The 18,536-nt window shown below is 43.2% G+C and overlaps 1 protein-coding gene across 2 annotated transcripts in view; it reads right to left on the reverse strand.

Annotated features, from left to right (window-relative positions):
- ITK (IL2 inducible T cell kinase) overlaps positions 1 to 18,536 on the reverse strand; it is a 32,090-nt gene that overhangs the window by 4,225 nt on the left and 9,329 nt on the right. Inside the window, exons 2-13 of one of the 2 annotated variants that reach the window (XM_050905302.1) lie at positions 13,299 to 13,403; positions 10,242 to 10,323; positions 8,709 to 8,837; positions 8,014 to 8,054; positions 7,058 to 7,209; positions 6,528 to 6,593; positions 6,339 to 6,393; positions 3,972 to 4,051; positions 3,185 to 3,321; positions 2,328 to 2,402; positions 1,463 to 1,634; positions 530 to 746 (exon numbers count right to left, since the gene is read on the reverse strand). In XM_050905302.1, the coding sequence (XP_050761259.1) occupies positions 530 to 746; positions 1,463 to 1,634; positions 2,328 to 2,402; positions 3,185 to 3,321; positions 3,972 to 4,051; positions 6,339 to 6,393; positions 6,528 to 6,593; positions 7,058 to 7,209; positions 8,014 to 8,054; positions 8,709 to 8,837; positions 10,242 to 10,323; positions 13,299 to 13,403 (1,311 nt within the window). Of the gene's footprint in view, positions 1 to 529; positions 747 to 1,462; positions 1,635 to 2,327; positions 2,403 to 3,184; positions 3,322 to 3,971; positions 4,052 to 6,338; positions 6,394 to 6,527; positions 6,594 to 7,057; positions 7,210 to 8,004; positions 8,055 to 8,708; positions 8,838 to 10,241; positions 10,324 to 13,298; positions 13,404 to 18,536 lie in introns of both variants that reach the window. The other variant, XM_050905303.1, reaches the window with a different exon arrangement.

The raw sequence follows: 18,536 nt of genomic DNA on the forward strand, positions 1-18,536 counted from the left end.
TCTGACTTGCAGACCCTTGTTGCCCAGAACGGGCAGAGAAAGACCCTAAAATATCCACAGCTACTCACAGTCCTTGCTCCCCTAACAAAACAGCAGCAGTGACTGATGCAGCTTGATTGAACACCACATAATTAAAAGTATTTTATCAGCAATGCATGTTTATACATATGTTAGAACAGGTCTTTTTGGCACCTTCACTGATTTTAGACATGAAGAGTGGTCAGTACGTGGGAAGTGTGGGAGCTGGGGCTCTCAGGGAGCAAAAGAGTCCACTCAGAAAAAGAGACAAACTTTATGTCCTCATTTCTTTTCTCCCAAACACAATTAAGGGAAATATAGATTAATCAGCGCTCCAGGGGATGGTTTTTTTTTCCTAAAATATTGATGCTGCTTCTGCAGTAAGGAGAGATACTGCATCCCCTGTCCACAGACAGGCAGGAGGAGTGTGAAAGCTGAAATTAAGGAAGGGAGAAAGCCCAGGGAAAAGCCCAGCTGGAGCAGAGAAAAAGTCTATGTGGGACCAACGCACCAGGTCTCTGTGGATGACGGAGTTTTGTTCCAGATAAGCCATTCCTTCGCACACATCTTGGCACATCCCCAGCAGGGTTTCCTTTGAAAAACTGCCCCGCTGGCTCCTGAGGTAGTCGGACAAGCAGCCGTTCTCCATGAACTCAAACACCAGGCATATGGGAGTGTTCTCAAAGCACACGCCATAAAGCTGGACTAGCTTGGGGTGAGACAGCTTCCTGTGGGATAGAGAGGGAAGGTGGAAAGAGACTGAAATAGGCTCAGTGCTTCTATCCTTACAGCAAGTATGTTATATACGGCCACCTATGTCACCCTGCTGCACCCCTCTCTCTGCAAAGGCCAACTATGAAAGCAGAAAGAAGAAAATGTGTAGACCAAGTCTAAGGTCAAGTAGCACTAAGCATCATCCCATTTTGATGGTAATGGTCACCAAAAGACTTTTCTGCATGGAAAATTATCCAATCAAACAAAAATAAAATCCATTTCTGTCTATTTTGAAGGGAGGAAAATGTAAAAAATACAAACAAAGTCAATAAAACCAAAGAAATATTTTCAGTTGTGCAAAGCAAAAAGATTTAGCAGGTAAGGTTTTTCAATTAAATTTCCCTCAAATTTTAAGAGATTTCTCCATCTAATTATTTTTGACAAAAACCACTTTGCTCTCCAAAACACACCATCAATTAACTCTACCTTCCAGAAGAGCAGAGATCTGGAAGACCATTCTGGTTATCGATAGACTTTGAAGCACAGTAATTCACCTACACTTTGAATTGCCTTCCTTTGTAACCACTGGAGCTCACCGGTCTCTCTACATACTATTTAGATACATAGTAGATAATCCAAGTTTAAATTCTCCATTCATAGTTACCACAACACTTGGTTCAGTCTTATGAATCCTACAGGGTCTGATTTTCTTGGTGAATCTACTACTTACATCAAGACTTTAGCTTCCTCGATGAAATCCTCTTCAGACATTGCTCCTTCACGAATTGTCTTTATGGCTACTTTCGTCTTCTCCAGCAAGTAGCCAAGGTAGACCACCCCAAACTGACCACTGCCAATTTCCTGTACACGGGTGAGCTCAGAGGGGTTAATGACCAATTTTCCTGTTGATTGTAAGGGAGAAAGAGTAAGGATAGTAAAATGTCAAACAAAAAGCTTTTGTGGGTTAAACATTGAGACAGGACTTGAAGTGAGACTTTCTGGCTCTCCCTCAAATTGTCTGTCTGACCTTTGGTAGCTCATTTGACTAGTTCATGCTGCAGGTCATGTTCAAGAGTAGGAACAACAACATCCCCTTTCCCTCCCCATTTGTCCTGTCTATCCAGTTCTTCAGGGAGGATTGTTTCTACCATGCATATGTGCACTACCGAGCACAACGTGTCGTGCTTCTTTGATGTCTCCAAGAGTTACAATAAAGATGATACCAGCAAAATTCTGTAGACAACAATACACAAATGGAGGCACCTTTCAGGAGGGACTCAGCTTTCATCAAGTTATGCTCTGCTCCTACTCCCACCACCTTTGTTCAGCATTCATTTCAGTATTTAATGTTGACTTCATTGAGACCCTGAGGTTCTCATCACCTCCCTCAAGGCACTCCACGATCAGTTCATTCAGTTATCAATGGTAATGACAAAGATGATAATCTAGTGAATAGTGCAGTGTAAAGATCTGAAGAAAGCAATTTGTTGTGGCGATAGTCACATGAATATTCATCAATATCCATGGGGATATTCAGGATCACCCAGCTAACCAGCAAGGAGTGTGATTCCCATATAGTCATGAGAGTACCATACCGTAGCTCAGCCCTGCAGTGATTGGGGCCTTTTTTCTCCAAGAAGAGACTGCATATCGCAAACGAGTGACAAGACCTGAATAACAGAGGAAAAGGTGGGTTCTGGTTATTGTCACAGTCATGGGAAGTGTGGCTGTCACTACCCCAGAAGGCAGTCTGGATACTGGAAGCAGATTTATTGTACTGAGTTCTTAGCTCCACTTGAGGGCAGCTGAACCTCTGCTCAGACTGCGATTTCCTGCCTGCTAGGAGGAAGCCCGTTCTGAGCAGTTTCAGCTTATCTCCCATTTTCAGTCTGACAGCAAATGTGAGCTGTGAGTCTCTACTAACTGATGAAATTCCAAATTATACCTTTTATTTGTAGGGTATTTTTGAAGCCCAGGGTTTCACTTGGTACTCCTGGACCGTAGGGATGGGAGTCTTTGGTGACTCCCATGTCTGGCTCTGGATCCTGGCCCTGGCCCTAACTTTGTGTCAAATCAAGGCCCAGGGATATATCACCTCCGGGGCAAGAAGGCCCTGCAGTGTAATTCAAACAGGTAGCTTGGTCTGGGAGTGGTGACACACCCCCATGGGCTCCCAGGAATGAAAAGGCTCTCTATAGTATGTCATTATGACATCTGTGTTGGTCGTAGTCAGCCTTAGAAGGACAACCAGAATGAAGATGTAATGCTGGAAGCTGGCCTGAGATGGTCATTTTCCTGCCATTCAAGTGCCAGGATAAGTGGGAGAAAAGGTGATGCCATTTAACATTTCACTGTAAGGACAGAGGGCTTGGGAGCCTTCCTGCATTCAAAACAGTCACCTGGCTGCATGGTAAAAGAGCAACTTCCCTGGTCAGCGTCGGCCTTCACTCACCTCCCGCATTGTGCTGGTGATAGTTGATGAGTTCAGGGATGCAGTCAAACACATGCTTTTCTGCCAAGTAGTATCGCTTGGGAAAGTCAGTTGTCTCATTGATGTGATAATGCTTTATAACGGGATTGTTATCCATGCTGAAAAAGAGGAGGTTTTCTTTGAGGAAAACTAGGTTGCAGCAAAAAGACAGGAATTTGGGGTATAAATGGAAGACAAGCAAGCGAGCAAAGGGGAGAACCTTCCCTATGCGGAACGAATGGGAGAGGAGCAAGGAGTGAGCTGCAATTGCTAACGAAAGCTGTGTACTTGTATGTTCTCCCTCTCACTCATAGATGGTCTCATCTCTAGAAAGGCTGAGGTTTCCCGATGAGAGCAGGTTGAGTACTAAGTTTCTCTGCCTCTTCTTTCTGAAACAAAACTTTCTGCCCCATCACTGAAACCCTTTCACTAGTCTTGTATTACCCACCTGTGATGAGTGCAGCATACAGTCCATGTTGATCCTACTGACACTTCAGCTGGGGGGACAATTTCATCAAAATTACAACCCCAGTGATGTCTAAGGGACTATTTATAGGCATATATTTAGATGCAGGGAGAAGTGGAGCCTTTAATACACTTTGCGAATGGCAGCTAACTCTTCTGCCTTTTTTGGAAGTGTTTTCCTCTATCATTTTCATGAGCCTTCTGCTCTCTCTTTATAATGCCAAAACAACTACAGAGATTACCCTCTCATAGAAGCCATTTCATTGATGTAATTGATGCGAAAAGCTGCTGAGCTCAGCTGTACCTTAATGCTTTGGTGAAAACAGAGACTGTGTACATGCCAGGCTGCCTCGAGTCTCTCACCATGAAGGCACCTTCCCTACCCTGTAACAGGAGCAAAGGAGAGAAAACTGGTTAGAGACATAATAGAAAAAAAGAAGCGGGCTGGGGGCAAAGCTCTGCTCATTTCAGCCCCATCTACACTCAGTCATGAGGGTGTGCTAAACATGTAGGAAACAGAAGAACCATCAGCCAACTGGCAGAGCTTGGTCTGTTCCATGCACAGCTCTGATGGCTGCCCAGGGCCTGCAGGTACACCCAGCTGGTCTTTCTTGGGTGCTATGTATTTTTAGCTCAGTTTCCTGAGGAAATGAGACTTATGTGCTCGTACTGAGTATGTGTGGGTGTGGGTACATGAGTGTGTGTCTCTCTGTCCCTCTAAGCCTCTCCTCTAGAAATTTTCAACCCATTGATTGCTTTCAACCCTATCTGACAGAACACTGGTGATATCAATTCCCAACAAGTTCAATGAAATGGGCAGCCGACTGGAAAGGCAAACCCCTTTGAGTGCCCTCCATTGAGAAAGCAGCTAGAGAACAAGAGTACAATTTATTCAACACCAGAGACTCCATATGGGACTGTATGAAAGATAATTTACCAATATACCACAAATGGGAAAAGCTTGGTCAAGATCCTGCCCTTTCATAGGTACCCCAGTCATCCAGTATCTAAACATAAATATGTAGGAAAGCAGGCTTCCTCCACTCTGGCACTCACAGAACCATTTTCCTTTTTAATTTTTCACTGTAATTGTTTTCTACTCATCTGAATGCTAAAATGTATCATAGGCCGTGATCCTGCAGGGCCAGGCACTAATGGATCGGATGGCAGAGAAGATTTAACATCACAGTTTGGATGTAATGTGCTGTGCTGACATATATACTGATAATAAAAACTGTATTTTTCTTCTGTTTGCAGATAAAGATGCTTTTCATCTGGCATCCCAAGTGCCTGATTATTTTCTTGCCTCCTTTGCTTTACATGGTAGATTTCCTCCGTTTTATATGTCCTCTATCCACCCACAACACTTGGTGCAAACCTAATCCACCAAGTGCACCCTGCCTCGGCCTCCTTCCCACCTCCCCAGCGGACTGATTCAGCTCCAGGTGAACACAGAGGCTGAGGCTGCTACTGCATCCCCTGCAGACGAACTGCTGACTTTCAGTGTGCAGCTCTGCCCAGGTGGGACCGGGCCACTGAGCTATAAACATTCCAGGTTTGTCTCTTCAATGCATGTCTGCACAACATCTACTAAATCTGCCCTATACAATATCTAGCACAGGGAAGATCTAAAAAGGGTCTCCAGATGCTGCTGTAGAAGCATCTATATCATGCACAGTGAGGGCTTTAGGACTCATCTCTCTGGCAGCGTGGGGTTGCTTGCACAGGTAGGCAAGTATTGGAGACAGCATCCTGCTTGAGTTACTTTACGCTCTGTTCTTGCCCTTCCGTCTCACTTGACAGCAAACCTGTCCAAAGATCACTCGTGAGCTTGGCCACATTTTTGGGGGGAGCTGTGGGGACTGCCAGGTTTTGAACCAGAAGGCTCTGCAGCCACACGGGGGTAGTTGCCACAGAAAAGCTGCACTGGTAGGACCAAAAGGAAAAATAAAATCACTAAACCATGCATAGACATGTCCCGTAGGAGTTTATAGGAACTAAAAGAATTTTTAAAACCGCACAAAAATGCTTTTATTTTCATAAAATACTATCATTCCAAGAAACAACACTTTATTTGGATCTCCTGTTGGTGTAAGAGCTGATTTAAAAACTAAGGTTGTGTTTGTGTGGAAAATTTGAACAAGAAGTGTATTCTTTTTATTTTCACTACAGTCTTCACTGGAAAAGTCTGGCTCAACTGAAAAATTAAAGATGCGTGCTCACATGCACACACACACAAGACTAAAAAAAACCACCCAAACCCATACTCTTGGCTTTCACCCAAAATATTTCGGCACGAGATTGGTTAGATTTTCAGAGAATTACTGGCATGCGCAGGCCTCCTGCAGAGACAAAAAAGAGGAGCTAAAATCACGGTTTTCAGTCGACACAGTGTTCTGAAACAGTGTTTTCCATCAGCCCCAGTTACTGGGTGTGTCTGACCGAAGAAGGATGGCACAGCTCTCTGCCCACGCTCAGCTGCCGTGGAGGTAAGGGGGGTTGCTAGTGGTCCTTTATCTTGCATCGCACACTAAGAGCAGCCAAGGACAGCAACACAGCAGGAACCCAGGGTTCAGCTCTCTCTTACACAAAGCAGCCCTCGCAGGCTTCTCCTCATTTGTCATTAATTAATTACTATTGCCCATACACCCTGCACGTAACACTGGTTTACCTCATCCTTGAGGAGCGTTTCTGCTTTGCTTCTGCTGATGTTCTTATTGTACCATCTGAAAACATCAAAAGACTCCAAGTCAGCGTTTCTGCTGAAAAGCCTCTGAATTGAGCGTCCCCAGGGCTAGCGACGACACATTATGTGGGGTAGGGCACTTAGAGGTACAAGAAAAACACAGGCACAACTTACTCATATATTTGCAGATTCTCGGGTGATTTTTCCACCAGGTAGCTACTTGGCACGTAGCCTTCATGCCTGTTAAAATGCGACACAACATGAGTGCACTAGACAGACAGGATTTTCTCTGCATCTGTGGGAGTCAGCCCTGAAAGATTTGCCTGCTCTTTGCATGATAGAAATGCTGGTTGTTATATATTTAGTCGGATTACTGGAGAAGGAAACAACTGATTGCACCTCTAAACTTGGAGAGTTTCACAATTTTCACAATTTTTTTCCCCCACGTGTATGACAGCGAATATCAGCCTGAGCTAAGGACTGTTTATTTTTTTAAAACTAACTTTCAGATCCTTTTTCTTCAGCTGCCTGAATACAAGCAACACCAAAGGGAAGAAAGTTACTGTAAATAACCTTCCATCACTCTTTTCCTGTATATCAGAGGATGCTTCACAAAAGTTATGCTAGAGGCCAGCATATATGTTAATGGAAGAACAATTGGATTTAGAAAGGATTTGTAAACTGACTGTTGAAAAGGGACTTACCCATTCTTATCTTGAATCAGCCACCAATGTTCCTCAGAGCTGTCAATCACATAATATTCCTCGTTATATTGTAATGTCAGCTCCTGCGGATTCTGGGCTTCATAGTCGTATATGGCCATGACTAAGGCTTCCTTTGGGTCTAGCAACAATTTCTGCACAAATTAGGAAAAAGGCTCATCATATTCATATTCATAAAAAACAATGGCATGCTCTCTAAAATGATATTTCCCTGGCAGCACTGGTGTCCTCTGGGTTCAAAAGCCTCAAAGCTAGGAAAGCACCCCAGGGCGTCTAGTGGGGTATGGTGGCAACATGAGAATTTTCAGCACTTTCAAACAATGAATTTCATATAAAAATTTTAGTTGCACAGAAAATAGTTACCTACTCCTTAGGGCAGGATTACCTCTGTCTGATCTATTCTTCACAGATGTTTCCTAAACTCCTCTTAAAAGCCTCCAGTGATAAAATCTCCATGGCCTCCCTAGAGGGACTGTCCCAATGCCCTGCTGCCCTCCAGTAAGGCACCCAGCCCTAACAACCACCCTGCTTCTCCCTTCTTATTAAATAAGCCAATGACATTTTGTCCCATCCACAAGTGGGTTTGGAAAATCACTTCTCTGTTCCTCTTCACAGCAGCTTTTCTCATACCCCTCCTACTTCCCCAGTTTCCCTTTCTATAGACTGAAAAAAAATACAGTTGAAGCCTCACTCACCGTTGGAAAGCTATTTGTGAAACCAAGCTCTCTTTGCAGGACTGAATCTAACCCTAGTGGGATGCTGCTGATTTATAGCTTATGAAAAAATATGGAAAAGGTAATAGAAAAGCCCAGGGAATGTTATCACAGGTGATATTCTAGGTCACTGCACCGTGGTGAACCTTAATGAAGACATATTCACCACTGCTAGTTAAACACACAGGACACTAAGGACAGCTTAGCGTGCCTCACTGCACTCACCCAGTTATCTTCAGGAGTGGGAGGAAGAGGCTTCTTTGAGGCTGAAATGAAATCAAGGAAGGTAATTTGAAGTAGATCTGGACAAAACCAGGGGAGAAACCACCAAGATAATGAATTAATAAAGGTGATACAAAACCAGTGAATAGCAAGCCTTGGTCTTTTAGAGTAAGACATGCCAACAGCCTGCACCTACACAGTGACGCTCAGCCACACAGCATGGATTTGGAACTGGTGTACAGATTACTTAAGGCATCACCCAGATACAAGGTAAAAGTGTCTTGGGTGAAGAATGATTGAATATGCTTTTTCAGGAGACAAAGTAAAGATTACAGTTGGCCATTGAAACCACAGAGGAAATACAGTTAGGACAAAATAGGATACACAGGGTTGAATGTATATATCTCAAGAAGGTTGTTATTATGGCTTATTGACTGACCACACCTGATCAAGTTCTTAGTTCTCCATCTCATTCCAAAGACAGCACCAAGCATCACACAGACGAAAATGTTAATTCAAAACAAAGAATGCCATATACAGTAAAAGATAAGCCAGAGTATCCCAAGAAGCCAGTAACATGTCTCTTGATGGAAATGTAACACGATACTCTTTGATGTTCTGTATGAGACAGATTCGATCCTTTACTTTTGCTAGGAATAAATATTTTAACGTCAGGATGGTCTTAACAAATCCCATACCATTTTTGGTGGGGTCATACTCCACACAGCCAGCTGCCATCTTCTCTGTCTGAGCACAGCATCTCCACTTGCCATCTATCCAAAAATCTGGATGACACTTTGAAACCAAACTGTTGTTGTTTCTGGTTTCTGGAAAATGTTAGGGGAAGAAAAAGGAGGGGGAAAATGAATTTATTTGCATTCACATCAGCTCTGAAACATCTAGAACTGAATGGAAATAATCTGCACGTTAAAGAGGCTTCTTATTCTTGTCAAACCAAGCTTTGGTGAATATTATCAGCCTCCTCCATTAATGTTTTCCTTTCTCCTGAAAGGAGTGAATGCTGCCATCGACGTGGAGGAATAGCCTTCCTGCTGGTGATGGAGCTCATACCTCTCTACTGTGGCAGAACACAATCCTACCAAAGTGACTCTCTTTAAACTGATAACCACCAAAAACACAGAAGGAAGGTCTCATAAAAAGAAATAAAACCTGGCAGGCCATATACTGATGATTCCCATGACAGACTACAGCTCTACAGTATGTATATATGTAAGACATGGACACTTGCTGCTTTGGCTTGGTGTTCAGAAGGAGCTGTACAAGCTGGCATTCACCAGCACTAAACATTTTTTGCACATGTAAATACCAGTCTTGAATGTCTGCATGAGCGATTAAAGGTCCTTCTTTTTGAAGCTCAGGCTCTCTATCTGTAATAGTAATTTTCCTAAAAAGAACAAAAAATTTCTGCTGGCCTGTTTCAAGAGACTATTCAAATTGTCCAAGGGAGGGGACATTCTCAAAATGTTGAACGAGAAGAGGTGATAAAGTAGAAGCTTGGAGCAGGTGCACTCCAGAAGGGGAATAACTGGTTCCAAGAGTAAGTGCACGAACTTAATAATATCTCCATCAGGCACAATGTTTTCAGAGTGAACAATACAGCAGCTTGTGTTATAAAGCAGGAAAAAGCTATGACGGAAGCCTGGTGCAATTTTCATGTAACTAAGTAACACCTTCCTTATGTCAAGTTTTATGCTTCGGTTCTGCCTGCAGTGGTTAGTTATTGTGCCTTCACTTCAGAATTATTGCAGTGAACCACAGCACAATTCAGGAGGTGAACAGGAAATGAAAGCTACCCACAAAAATGTTTCTTAATAATCATGATTCTCTAAGAAGGTTGTCATCTAAACAAAAAATCTATTAATAAGAGCTGAAAAATCTTCTACGCAGAAAAGATTCTTAAAAAAATTAGCCATAGAAAAATCCTCATCTCTTCTGAATAAGAAACCTCAGATTACAGTAACATATTAACAGTTTATCCTAGAAAGAGGCAAATAAAGCATTCCATGTCCAAATTTTTCACTGCTGCTGAAAACACACCCACCAAATTTACAAGCAATTTGATTTTATAACCTCATTCCCCATTACCACTTTGCATGCTTAGATATAAGACATTGACTCCTCTTGCACATTTTCTCTGCATCATAGCTTGTGAGAAAACTGGTCTGGGATAAGTAACTTCAACAATTAGGTGGGCACAGGGGTTTTATTACCTTCCTTCAGTGTAAAGACCCATCTCTGCCGGCTCTCACGATTGGGTGCAAACACGTAGAGTATGTAGTTATCATGGACGATCTGGAGGGGGGAGTAAAGAAGGGAGCCAGCCATTAGAAGCAATCCCAGATATGCTGGGCACAATGGAGTCACTGAAGGAAACAGGCAGCAGCCCTCGTACCAACAAGTTACACGCAAAATGATGACGTGGGGAAGTGGAGTAACAGGGTCTGTTCAGAAGCATCTCTTAACCTCATTGACTTTTGATTATTTAAAATGGAGTAGAAATCCTGATCAAGAAAGAATTCTAGACAAGCAGTGTTTTAGATCAATTTTATGCTGTTAAGAAATGCCCATGAAATCAATGGAGACATAGCAGTTTCAATCTGCAGAGGATTCAGCCCATTACTCACTGACTGCAGTTTATCCTTGTAAAGCATCTCTGGGGAAATGGCATCTGTTTTTAGCAGTTTCTTGTAAGATACCTTCACTTAAGATCTAAGAGCCAAATTTAGCTTTTCTTGTGTCAGGACAAATCTCAAGCAACTCCTGGAGTTTATTTGGATTACTATTATTCTTCAAAGTTTTTAATAGCTTTCAGTAGGATTATAGAGGGGAAATAAGAAGCTGGAGCAGACGAACAATGAGCAATCAAGATGCTGTTTTCATGAACTTGGCCTTAATGATGAACAAACAAAGGAAGAGAAATACAGAACATTTGTGAAGTTTCAGACCAGAGAGTAAAATCATCACAAGAACCAAAATGACTCAGAAACTGAATCAGATGACTACCTTTGGGCCTAAAATTTGATATGACGCATAATCTATATTTCTTTTCCAATATTTATCTCAACAATTTAATTCCAAACGGGACCTGGTCTCTTTGACGCACAGATTCTTTGAAAAACTTTGACCACTGTCTTTAAACAGAGGTTTCTACAAGAGAGCAGCTGTTTTTTAAAGTTTCTCCAGAGGTGTAGATGAGGTAATGTTGATTAAAGAACAGGAAATATTTGCTATCTCTTGGCCTGAAGCCCTTCCTTGCAGGCACACACAGACAGCCGTGTGACTCAGTTGCTTTGCATGCTATGGAGAGATAAATTATAACCTCTTTTACAAAAAATAGAAATAGGGCAGGAATAATTCCCACTTATTTAAAGCCACTCCTGTTGATATTATTGTTATGTCTGTATAATGTTTTGACAAACTAAGGCAGATTTTGAAATATGCAGTAAGCAGATCTCCAAAAGCTGTAGCCATGAGTACGCACAACTGCACAAAATCACTCACTTCATGCCACTCTGCAAGGCGCTCACTTGCCAGATGAGCCACACAAAACCAAAAAGCCACTGGTGGTTCTACAGAAGATTTACAGCTGGGTGCAGCTGAGATATTTTTAAAAAAACTCAGACGGTATCATTTTACAAAGTACCACAAAACTGACTGTGGGACAAAATTCAGATGTGCTACAAGCAGGAGCGATTACCACGACCGCAGCAGAGCACTGTCCATCATGACTGGTCCACTATTACCATCCCACCAGTACTGGCCACTACCTTCACTTTACTTTGCTGTTCCTACAAGCATTGGAGATATGGAGATACAGATTTGAAAATTCAGACCGAAAACAAACAGATCTGAGCATTTGTTCCTTCTCTAGTCCATGTTCACTCAAGTTAAGAGCAGCTGAGGTTCCCCCATCAAGCTTTCCCCCAACCAGGCAGCTCCTACCCAGCCCCAGTTCAGAGCTTTCCTCTCGGGCTGCTCATGGACAGCCATTTGCAGCGTACGACAGCATCTTCTGCTGCTCCCAAATGCCCATAAACAAGGCTGTAACACTCTGATCATCTGGTTTCTTGAGTGCTCATTATGCACAAACATAGCAAAATTTTGTAATATTCCAGGACAATTTTTATGATCCTGGCTGGGGACCACCCCAAGCTAGAGGGAGGGTTTCCTGACCCAACCTCGTCTGGGAAATTATTTCCTCTCCCTTCTCATATCTCTGCAAGGTAACATTTTCCAGGGCTCAGACTAGAGCATGGTGCATATGCGCTTTTACTGTTCAAATGAAGATTTAGAGAAAACTCTACAAGCTACTTCATGATTTGTCGGAAGTGACAGTACCAAGCCAAGCCTCCAAATTGATGCTGGTTTTCAGATAACAAGAACGAAAAAAAAAAAAAAAAAGAAATCTTGCTTTATGGTTGTCTTTTTTCTTTTTATGAAATTATCTATCTTTTTTAACATTTATTGTGTACATGGGTCACAATCATTAGCTTTTATCTACAAATCTGAGTCCAGATAATTCACTCTTTTAAAGCCATCGGTGAACAGAGATGGTCCTGTATTTGCTGAAATCCATACACCATAATTATTAAGAAAAATACTGTCACCAATATGATAAAATTCTGATAAATGGCAGCACAGGGAATAACATAATAAACTGGGAATTTGTGTTGCAATAACTGAGCAAATATTCTGTGGCATTTATGTTTACATGGCAATGTAAATGTATCCCATATGTATTAATAATTAACACTAGACAATGTGTTCCTCATCCTAGAGCTAGCACTGTCGACCTCTTGGTCGTTAAGCCCTCTCATCACTAAAAGCCCTCTCTGTTCTTGTCTAGAGCAGTCTCCCTAATGCATCACATTCACCAGCTTCTGATGCAAAGGCCACTGAATGTATTTAGTTTCAGCAACACACTGGTAAATTGGCCAAAACCCTGGGTGGATTCCCCGTGTGAAAGACGGGCTTTCTCTGAACATGAGTTAGTGGAATAGCTGAATATTGTGTTAAACATGGGATAGTATTAGAAGATCTAATGATCCTTTCCAATTTAAAACCAATGAGTGTAAGAGTCTATGGATCTTGTAACAACACTCGGTCTCTGATTCCCCAGCTCATTTCAAACCTCAATCTGTTTTTTCTTCCTTTGTTGTTATTCACCCTGGCGTTGGGTTCATTAATGACTGCACTGTGAAGGAGAATTTTATTGAAATACAAAATGAAGTGATATCTCTATCAGTATGGTCAACAGACAGACTCACCTGGAAAGGATATTTATACTGACAGGGAATGATGATGTCACTTTTCACAATTTCCACACATTTAATCCTGGAAAGTTCCACAGAACCCTTCAAAGTCCTTTTTTTCTAAAAGACAGAGAAAAGCATTTGGTTAATGCTAATGATTGTGGATTAAGTGAATAATTAGACAAGACTGTCATGTCCAGAGGAGATTTAATTTTAATGGAGCAGAAGCAAATTAACTGATTATGTAAGACGTTTAAAAGTATGAAGAATCATTCTCATATATGGCACCTCTATATGGATTGCACATACACATACATGTATGCACATACATGTATTTCAACTCAGCACATGGGTTCTTAGAGAACTAGTCAAAACCTTTGGTTGAAATTCAGGTTTTATTTTTTTCTTCCAACAAAATTAAATGCTCTTTTAACCAAAAAGAACTATTTTCATGAAACTTTTAGTTTACTAACACTCCTGTTTCATACTGAAAAGCTATAAAACAATAAATATTTTATTAAAAAAATATTTGGGAACTGAGAATTTCAAAACTACGCATTTTATCTAAAATGTAACATTTTTACTGCACCTATTTTCCAAGAAACAAAACACTTCTCTGTTTTTGTTCTGTCTCAGTTTTTAGCTACGAAAAAATAACAGGAAATTTTGAAATAAATAATATCCGCAAAAACTTGCCGACAAAATTATTTTTCTGGCAGCCTCTGCTGCGTTATTATTCATCATATACCAGATATAGCTAGATAACAGTATGGGCAGTTAGGACAGGGTAAGAAAAGAACAGACATCCAAGTATCCCAACTACCTCGGCGTACCCTATTTCCGACTGAATCCTCGCCCTGTAGCTCCTCGGCGAGTGGCACTCAGCTTTTGCAAGAGCGGGGCGAGGTGGACGCTGGCACAGGGCAGGCAGGAGCTGAGCTAAGGCTTGGTATCTGGTGCACGCTTCTGAAGGATTCGCGACAAATGCGTTTGCCCTTCGGAGGCAAACTGGTTTCCTGTTTTGATTCATTTTCAGTAGGGATTAGACACTAACTGTCTCCCAGCTCAGCTTCGCAACAATGTGGCGGAAATCGGTGAGATTTAAGAACCCCAAAAACACTGCAAAAGCTTCTGTTTTTCAAAAACACAGGCGACTGTCAATGGGAGAGAGCATGAACTTCAGCGACCGCGTTGTACCTGTCATGGGTTATCATTCAGAGATACAGCAAGACTTCGGCAACCTCCTCGCCCTCCCTCGGACCCCCAACCCAACCCTTTGTGTCCTTCACCCTCCAGTTCCCTCTTGCCCCTTGCTCCCTATGTCACCACGACCCTGCAGCTCTGCCCCGCTGGCCGCGGCTGCCCCCACCGCTGTGCCGACCCTCACTGCTGCTCCGTTGCTACCTTTCATCATTGAATTTAGCCTAAACCAGGGAAGCAGCTGATGCCGCTGGAGGTGGGGTGAGGTTTGCCACAGTGTACTGTCAAACAGCCTCAAAAGAGAGGCCCCAAAGCTCCTCAAACTTCATTCTTGCAAAACTGGCTATTTTGCCTTTGTATACTTGGACTTGAGGAAAGAGAGAGAAATTATTACAGTGTGGTCTCACATTGCTCTTGCCGGACTTTGTTGGTGTATTTGGTTTTTGTATTTGTATTTGCTTGAAGTTTAACCAGTGCCTCTGGATTTACTGCCAGGACTGTCTCCTGTAGACAACATCTGCCTATGTAGCTCTATGGGGTGGAGTGGGATTTTTTTATATCAATAAACCCAAGGCCATAAAGCACCCCGAATGTAAATACGAATTAACTATCAAAAGTATTACCAAGCCTTAGAAGGCCTTACTGCACCCCATTTTCACCATCTATTTTCTTTCATTCTTGTCTATTCACTTCTTTCTTCCAGACTTGGCTTCCTCTGTCTCTTCTCCACAATCCCCTCTATCATTTGTTCTGCCCCTGGGACTTCTACCCTTTTGATGAGACACAAAGCCATTTATTTCCTATAAAAACCTTCAATTTTGCTAGCATTGAATCCTCCTTCATCTTATTCCTTTGAAGTCCCAGGGCTTAACCACATGCACTCCTCCTCTGAGGCTTTAGGAAGCGATGCTGTGCCAATCACACGCTCTGCTCTTTCACTGCAGACTGGTTTTTGTTGATACCTTTCCAGACTCTGCTGAAAGACAGAGTCCAGTCTTCTCAAGGAGCTTTTTGCAGTCGTCCTGCAGTTCTCATCACCTACTGTGCTCCTTTTAATCACATAATTCAGCAACAGAAGCTCCCCATAATCTCATGTTGCAGTGCAACGTTAGGGTGCATCTCACAGCCAGTGCATTGCCTGGCAGATCCTCAGCAGATGGGACTTTGTTGATAGAAAGCAATTACAGTCCTGTAGCAGCACAAACAACTGGAATTACCACTCACAAACCAGGCATTACCCAGAAACTGGGCTGGAAACTAAACATATCCCTACTTTTGTGATGCTTGACTGCACTTTAATCCAAAAAAAGCAACTGGGCCATTTGGAAGGGAGTGGAGAGGAAAAACCTCTTAAAAATGGTCTCCAAAAAACCTCAGAGACTTGTTCCTAAAAGAGTGAGACAAAACATGCTGACAGATCTCCATTTGTTGTTTTCAGTCTGCCCGGAGTATAATTAAGTAGGTGTTTTAGCTGGTTGGTCAGAAAAAACATCAGTGGTCTTACTGTGTAATGTGCGTGGAAAGATAACCAAGGCATGCTGCTGTCCCACAAGGAGAAGTACAGTGCGCTGCAGATCAGTCCATCCTGTTTTGTTTCTTTTGGTCCGTTATTTGCAATATGGCAATTCCAGGAAGGAGAGCTAACAGCTCTGAACAGAGCCAGGCGCATCACAAGCCCAACGCATTACTGTCTTCATCTTTGGTATTTCATGTCCTCTTGCCACACAGCTCCAGCAGCTCTTTCACTGATTGATCCTTTAGTTTGTGTCTACTGCATAAACTAGATGACCACAATGGTCCCTATTTGCCTTAGATACTAAGACAATTGACTATGGTACAATTGACATAGCCCTGCCCTGCAACACAAGAAGGCATCTCGCCGTGCTTGCTTGGGGAATGAGCCACCTGGCATTTATCACGTGCTAAGACTACACAACCACCAACGCTGCTACTCACCCACGCCATGGCAGCTTGGCCACCCAACAAAATGAATCAATTTTCACCAGCTCATGGCCAGGGGCAGGGGAAGGAGGGGGGATGTGGTGCCCGTGGCGAGAGGGCAGCGAGCCGGCAGCGGCCACTGCAGGTGACACAGATCTGCGCCATGAGCAGACTTCCTGACCGCAGCTCTGCACCCTCAGGCTTTGCGAATGTCTAAGATCTTGTAAGATACGGGGCTGTGCAGTCTGAGGAATTTTCTACTTTCTGGCTAACACTTTGCTGTTGCTACTTGTGAAGCCCATTCATCAAATGCGCTGCACCAAGCATTTAGGCTGAAGGTCCCTCGGTAGACGCTTAAAGGTTTTGCTGAACCACACTGTATTTACCAAAGGGCCCTGGCAAAAAAAGTAGCCACCAGTGCTGGAAGCAGAGGGAAGGGAGGGAGGCCAAATACTAGGGAGAGGTAACGCAGGGGTGGGCAGAGCCTTATCTCAAGGAGCATGGGAGGAGAGAGCAGGCAGCATTTTCTGGCAGGCAGAAAGGCAGCATGCCATGTTTCATAAAGCTGGCTTGGTTCAAAAGTTGTATAAGAACTTGTATCTTGTTTCTTTTGTGCTGGTGAGGGGAAAACCAAGCAATTAAGATTCATGTGGCCCCAAACTCCTCGGCAGCGCTCACTACCAAGGGCTCTCCATGCTGCAGCTGGGCTTTCCTTGCCCCCGTCACTGGGTGTTTGCATTCACCTCTCTATCTCCCTGTACCTCATCCCCACTGCCTGCGCATCCTTTCCTTTGCAATGCCGGGTGCTCCTCCCAGCCCAGCCAGGCACCTCACAGCAGAAAGGAGTATGGTCCCCTCTGTAGCCTCGCTGTGTCCCCCCTTGGATATGAAGTCCTTCCTGCAGCCATGAGGTCCGTCCATGAGCCCATGTTTGCCCACTGCTCCCCAGTTGCAGCTGGACATTTTCCCTTGGTAGGAGGGTAGGGGAAAGCTAATTGATAGCTACGGTGGAGCAAGGTAGGAAATTCCAGTCCTCTGTAAGCTCAACTGCAAAAACATTTCCGTCAATAAAAGCATTTAATGACCTTCTCTGTAGCGTCAGGGGTTTTTTTGTAAGAATCTGAGCCAAACTTCATTCCTTGTTTTCACTTACTGTCTTGACTAGAAGGAACCATTCTTAATTGGTGATTAAGTAGATGAGGAGTCTTTGCCTTGGCCCTTGGCATGACCTGCTTGTCCTGTGTCACCTGCTCCCTGTCCCTCCGCTCTGGCTGGGCTCAGTGTGCAGCCTGGACAGAGGCAGAAGCTGATTTTGGGCTTTTTTAGTCTGTGGGCTTGAGGTGGTGAAACCAAACCACGTTATTTTTTTCAATGCTATATACAGTCCTTCAGGAACAGGCAGGGGAAAAAAAGAAAAAAAGCAAAAGCTTTGACTTTTGCACGCCACTAGAATAAAGTGTATGTAAGTGTGAAGAGAGGCTTGCATGCACGTTGAAGTATTTTTAGAGTGGCAATGAGAGACTGCTGTGCTGGTGAGAGCAGTGCCTTCAACATCTACTGCAGGCACTGGCCTCAAGAGGACTAAGGTACCTCTGCAGAGGGCTTATACTTGCATGGTGAATGCTCTCTAGGCCCCCAGCCACAACTCTTACTAGTGACATGGTAACTGCACGCAGTAACAACCAATTAGCAGTAACAATAATACAACTTAACTATATCATACTACTGTCACCTGTAGCTTTATCCCACTGGTTTCTGAACTGTGTTACATGTGCACCATGGTGTGATGGAGAGGTCAAAATGGGCTCAGGAGAGGGCATGAGCTAGTTTCAGGGAGCAGAAGCAATGCAGCTGCCCTGGGGCAGTGCTTGAATGCAGGCAGAACTTCACGTGTGCCTTTTTAGTAGGATTTTTTCATGAAAATCAATTCCCTTTCTAAAATTTGGAAATACAGTGCTCAGCTTCCGTCTGTGTTGCTGTCCTTTGGCTGCACTTCCATATAGACAAGTGGATTTACTGAACTTAAGTGCTGTAAATTCAGCCTGGGATCTTCACACTTTTTTCCCCTTCATGTATGTTAATCACCTGTCATGAAGACTATGGAGTCTGAGT

Source organism: Gymnogyps californianus, chromosome 14, assembly GCF_018139145.2.
Source record: "Gymnogyps californianus isolate 813 chromosome 14, ASM1813914v2, whole genome shotgun sequence".
NCBI lineage: Eukaryota > Metazoa > Chordata > Aves > Accipitriformes > Cathartidae > Gymnogyps > Gymnogyps californianus.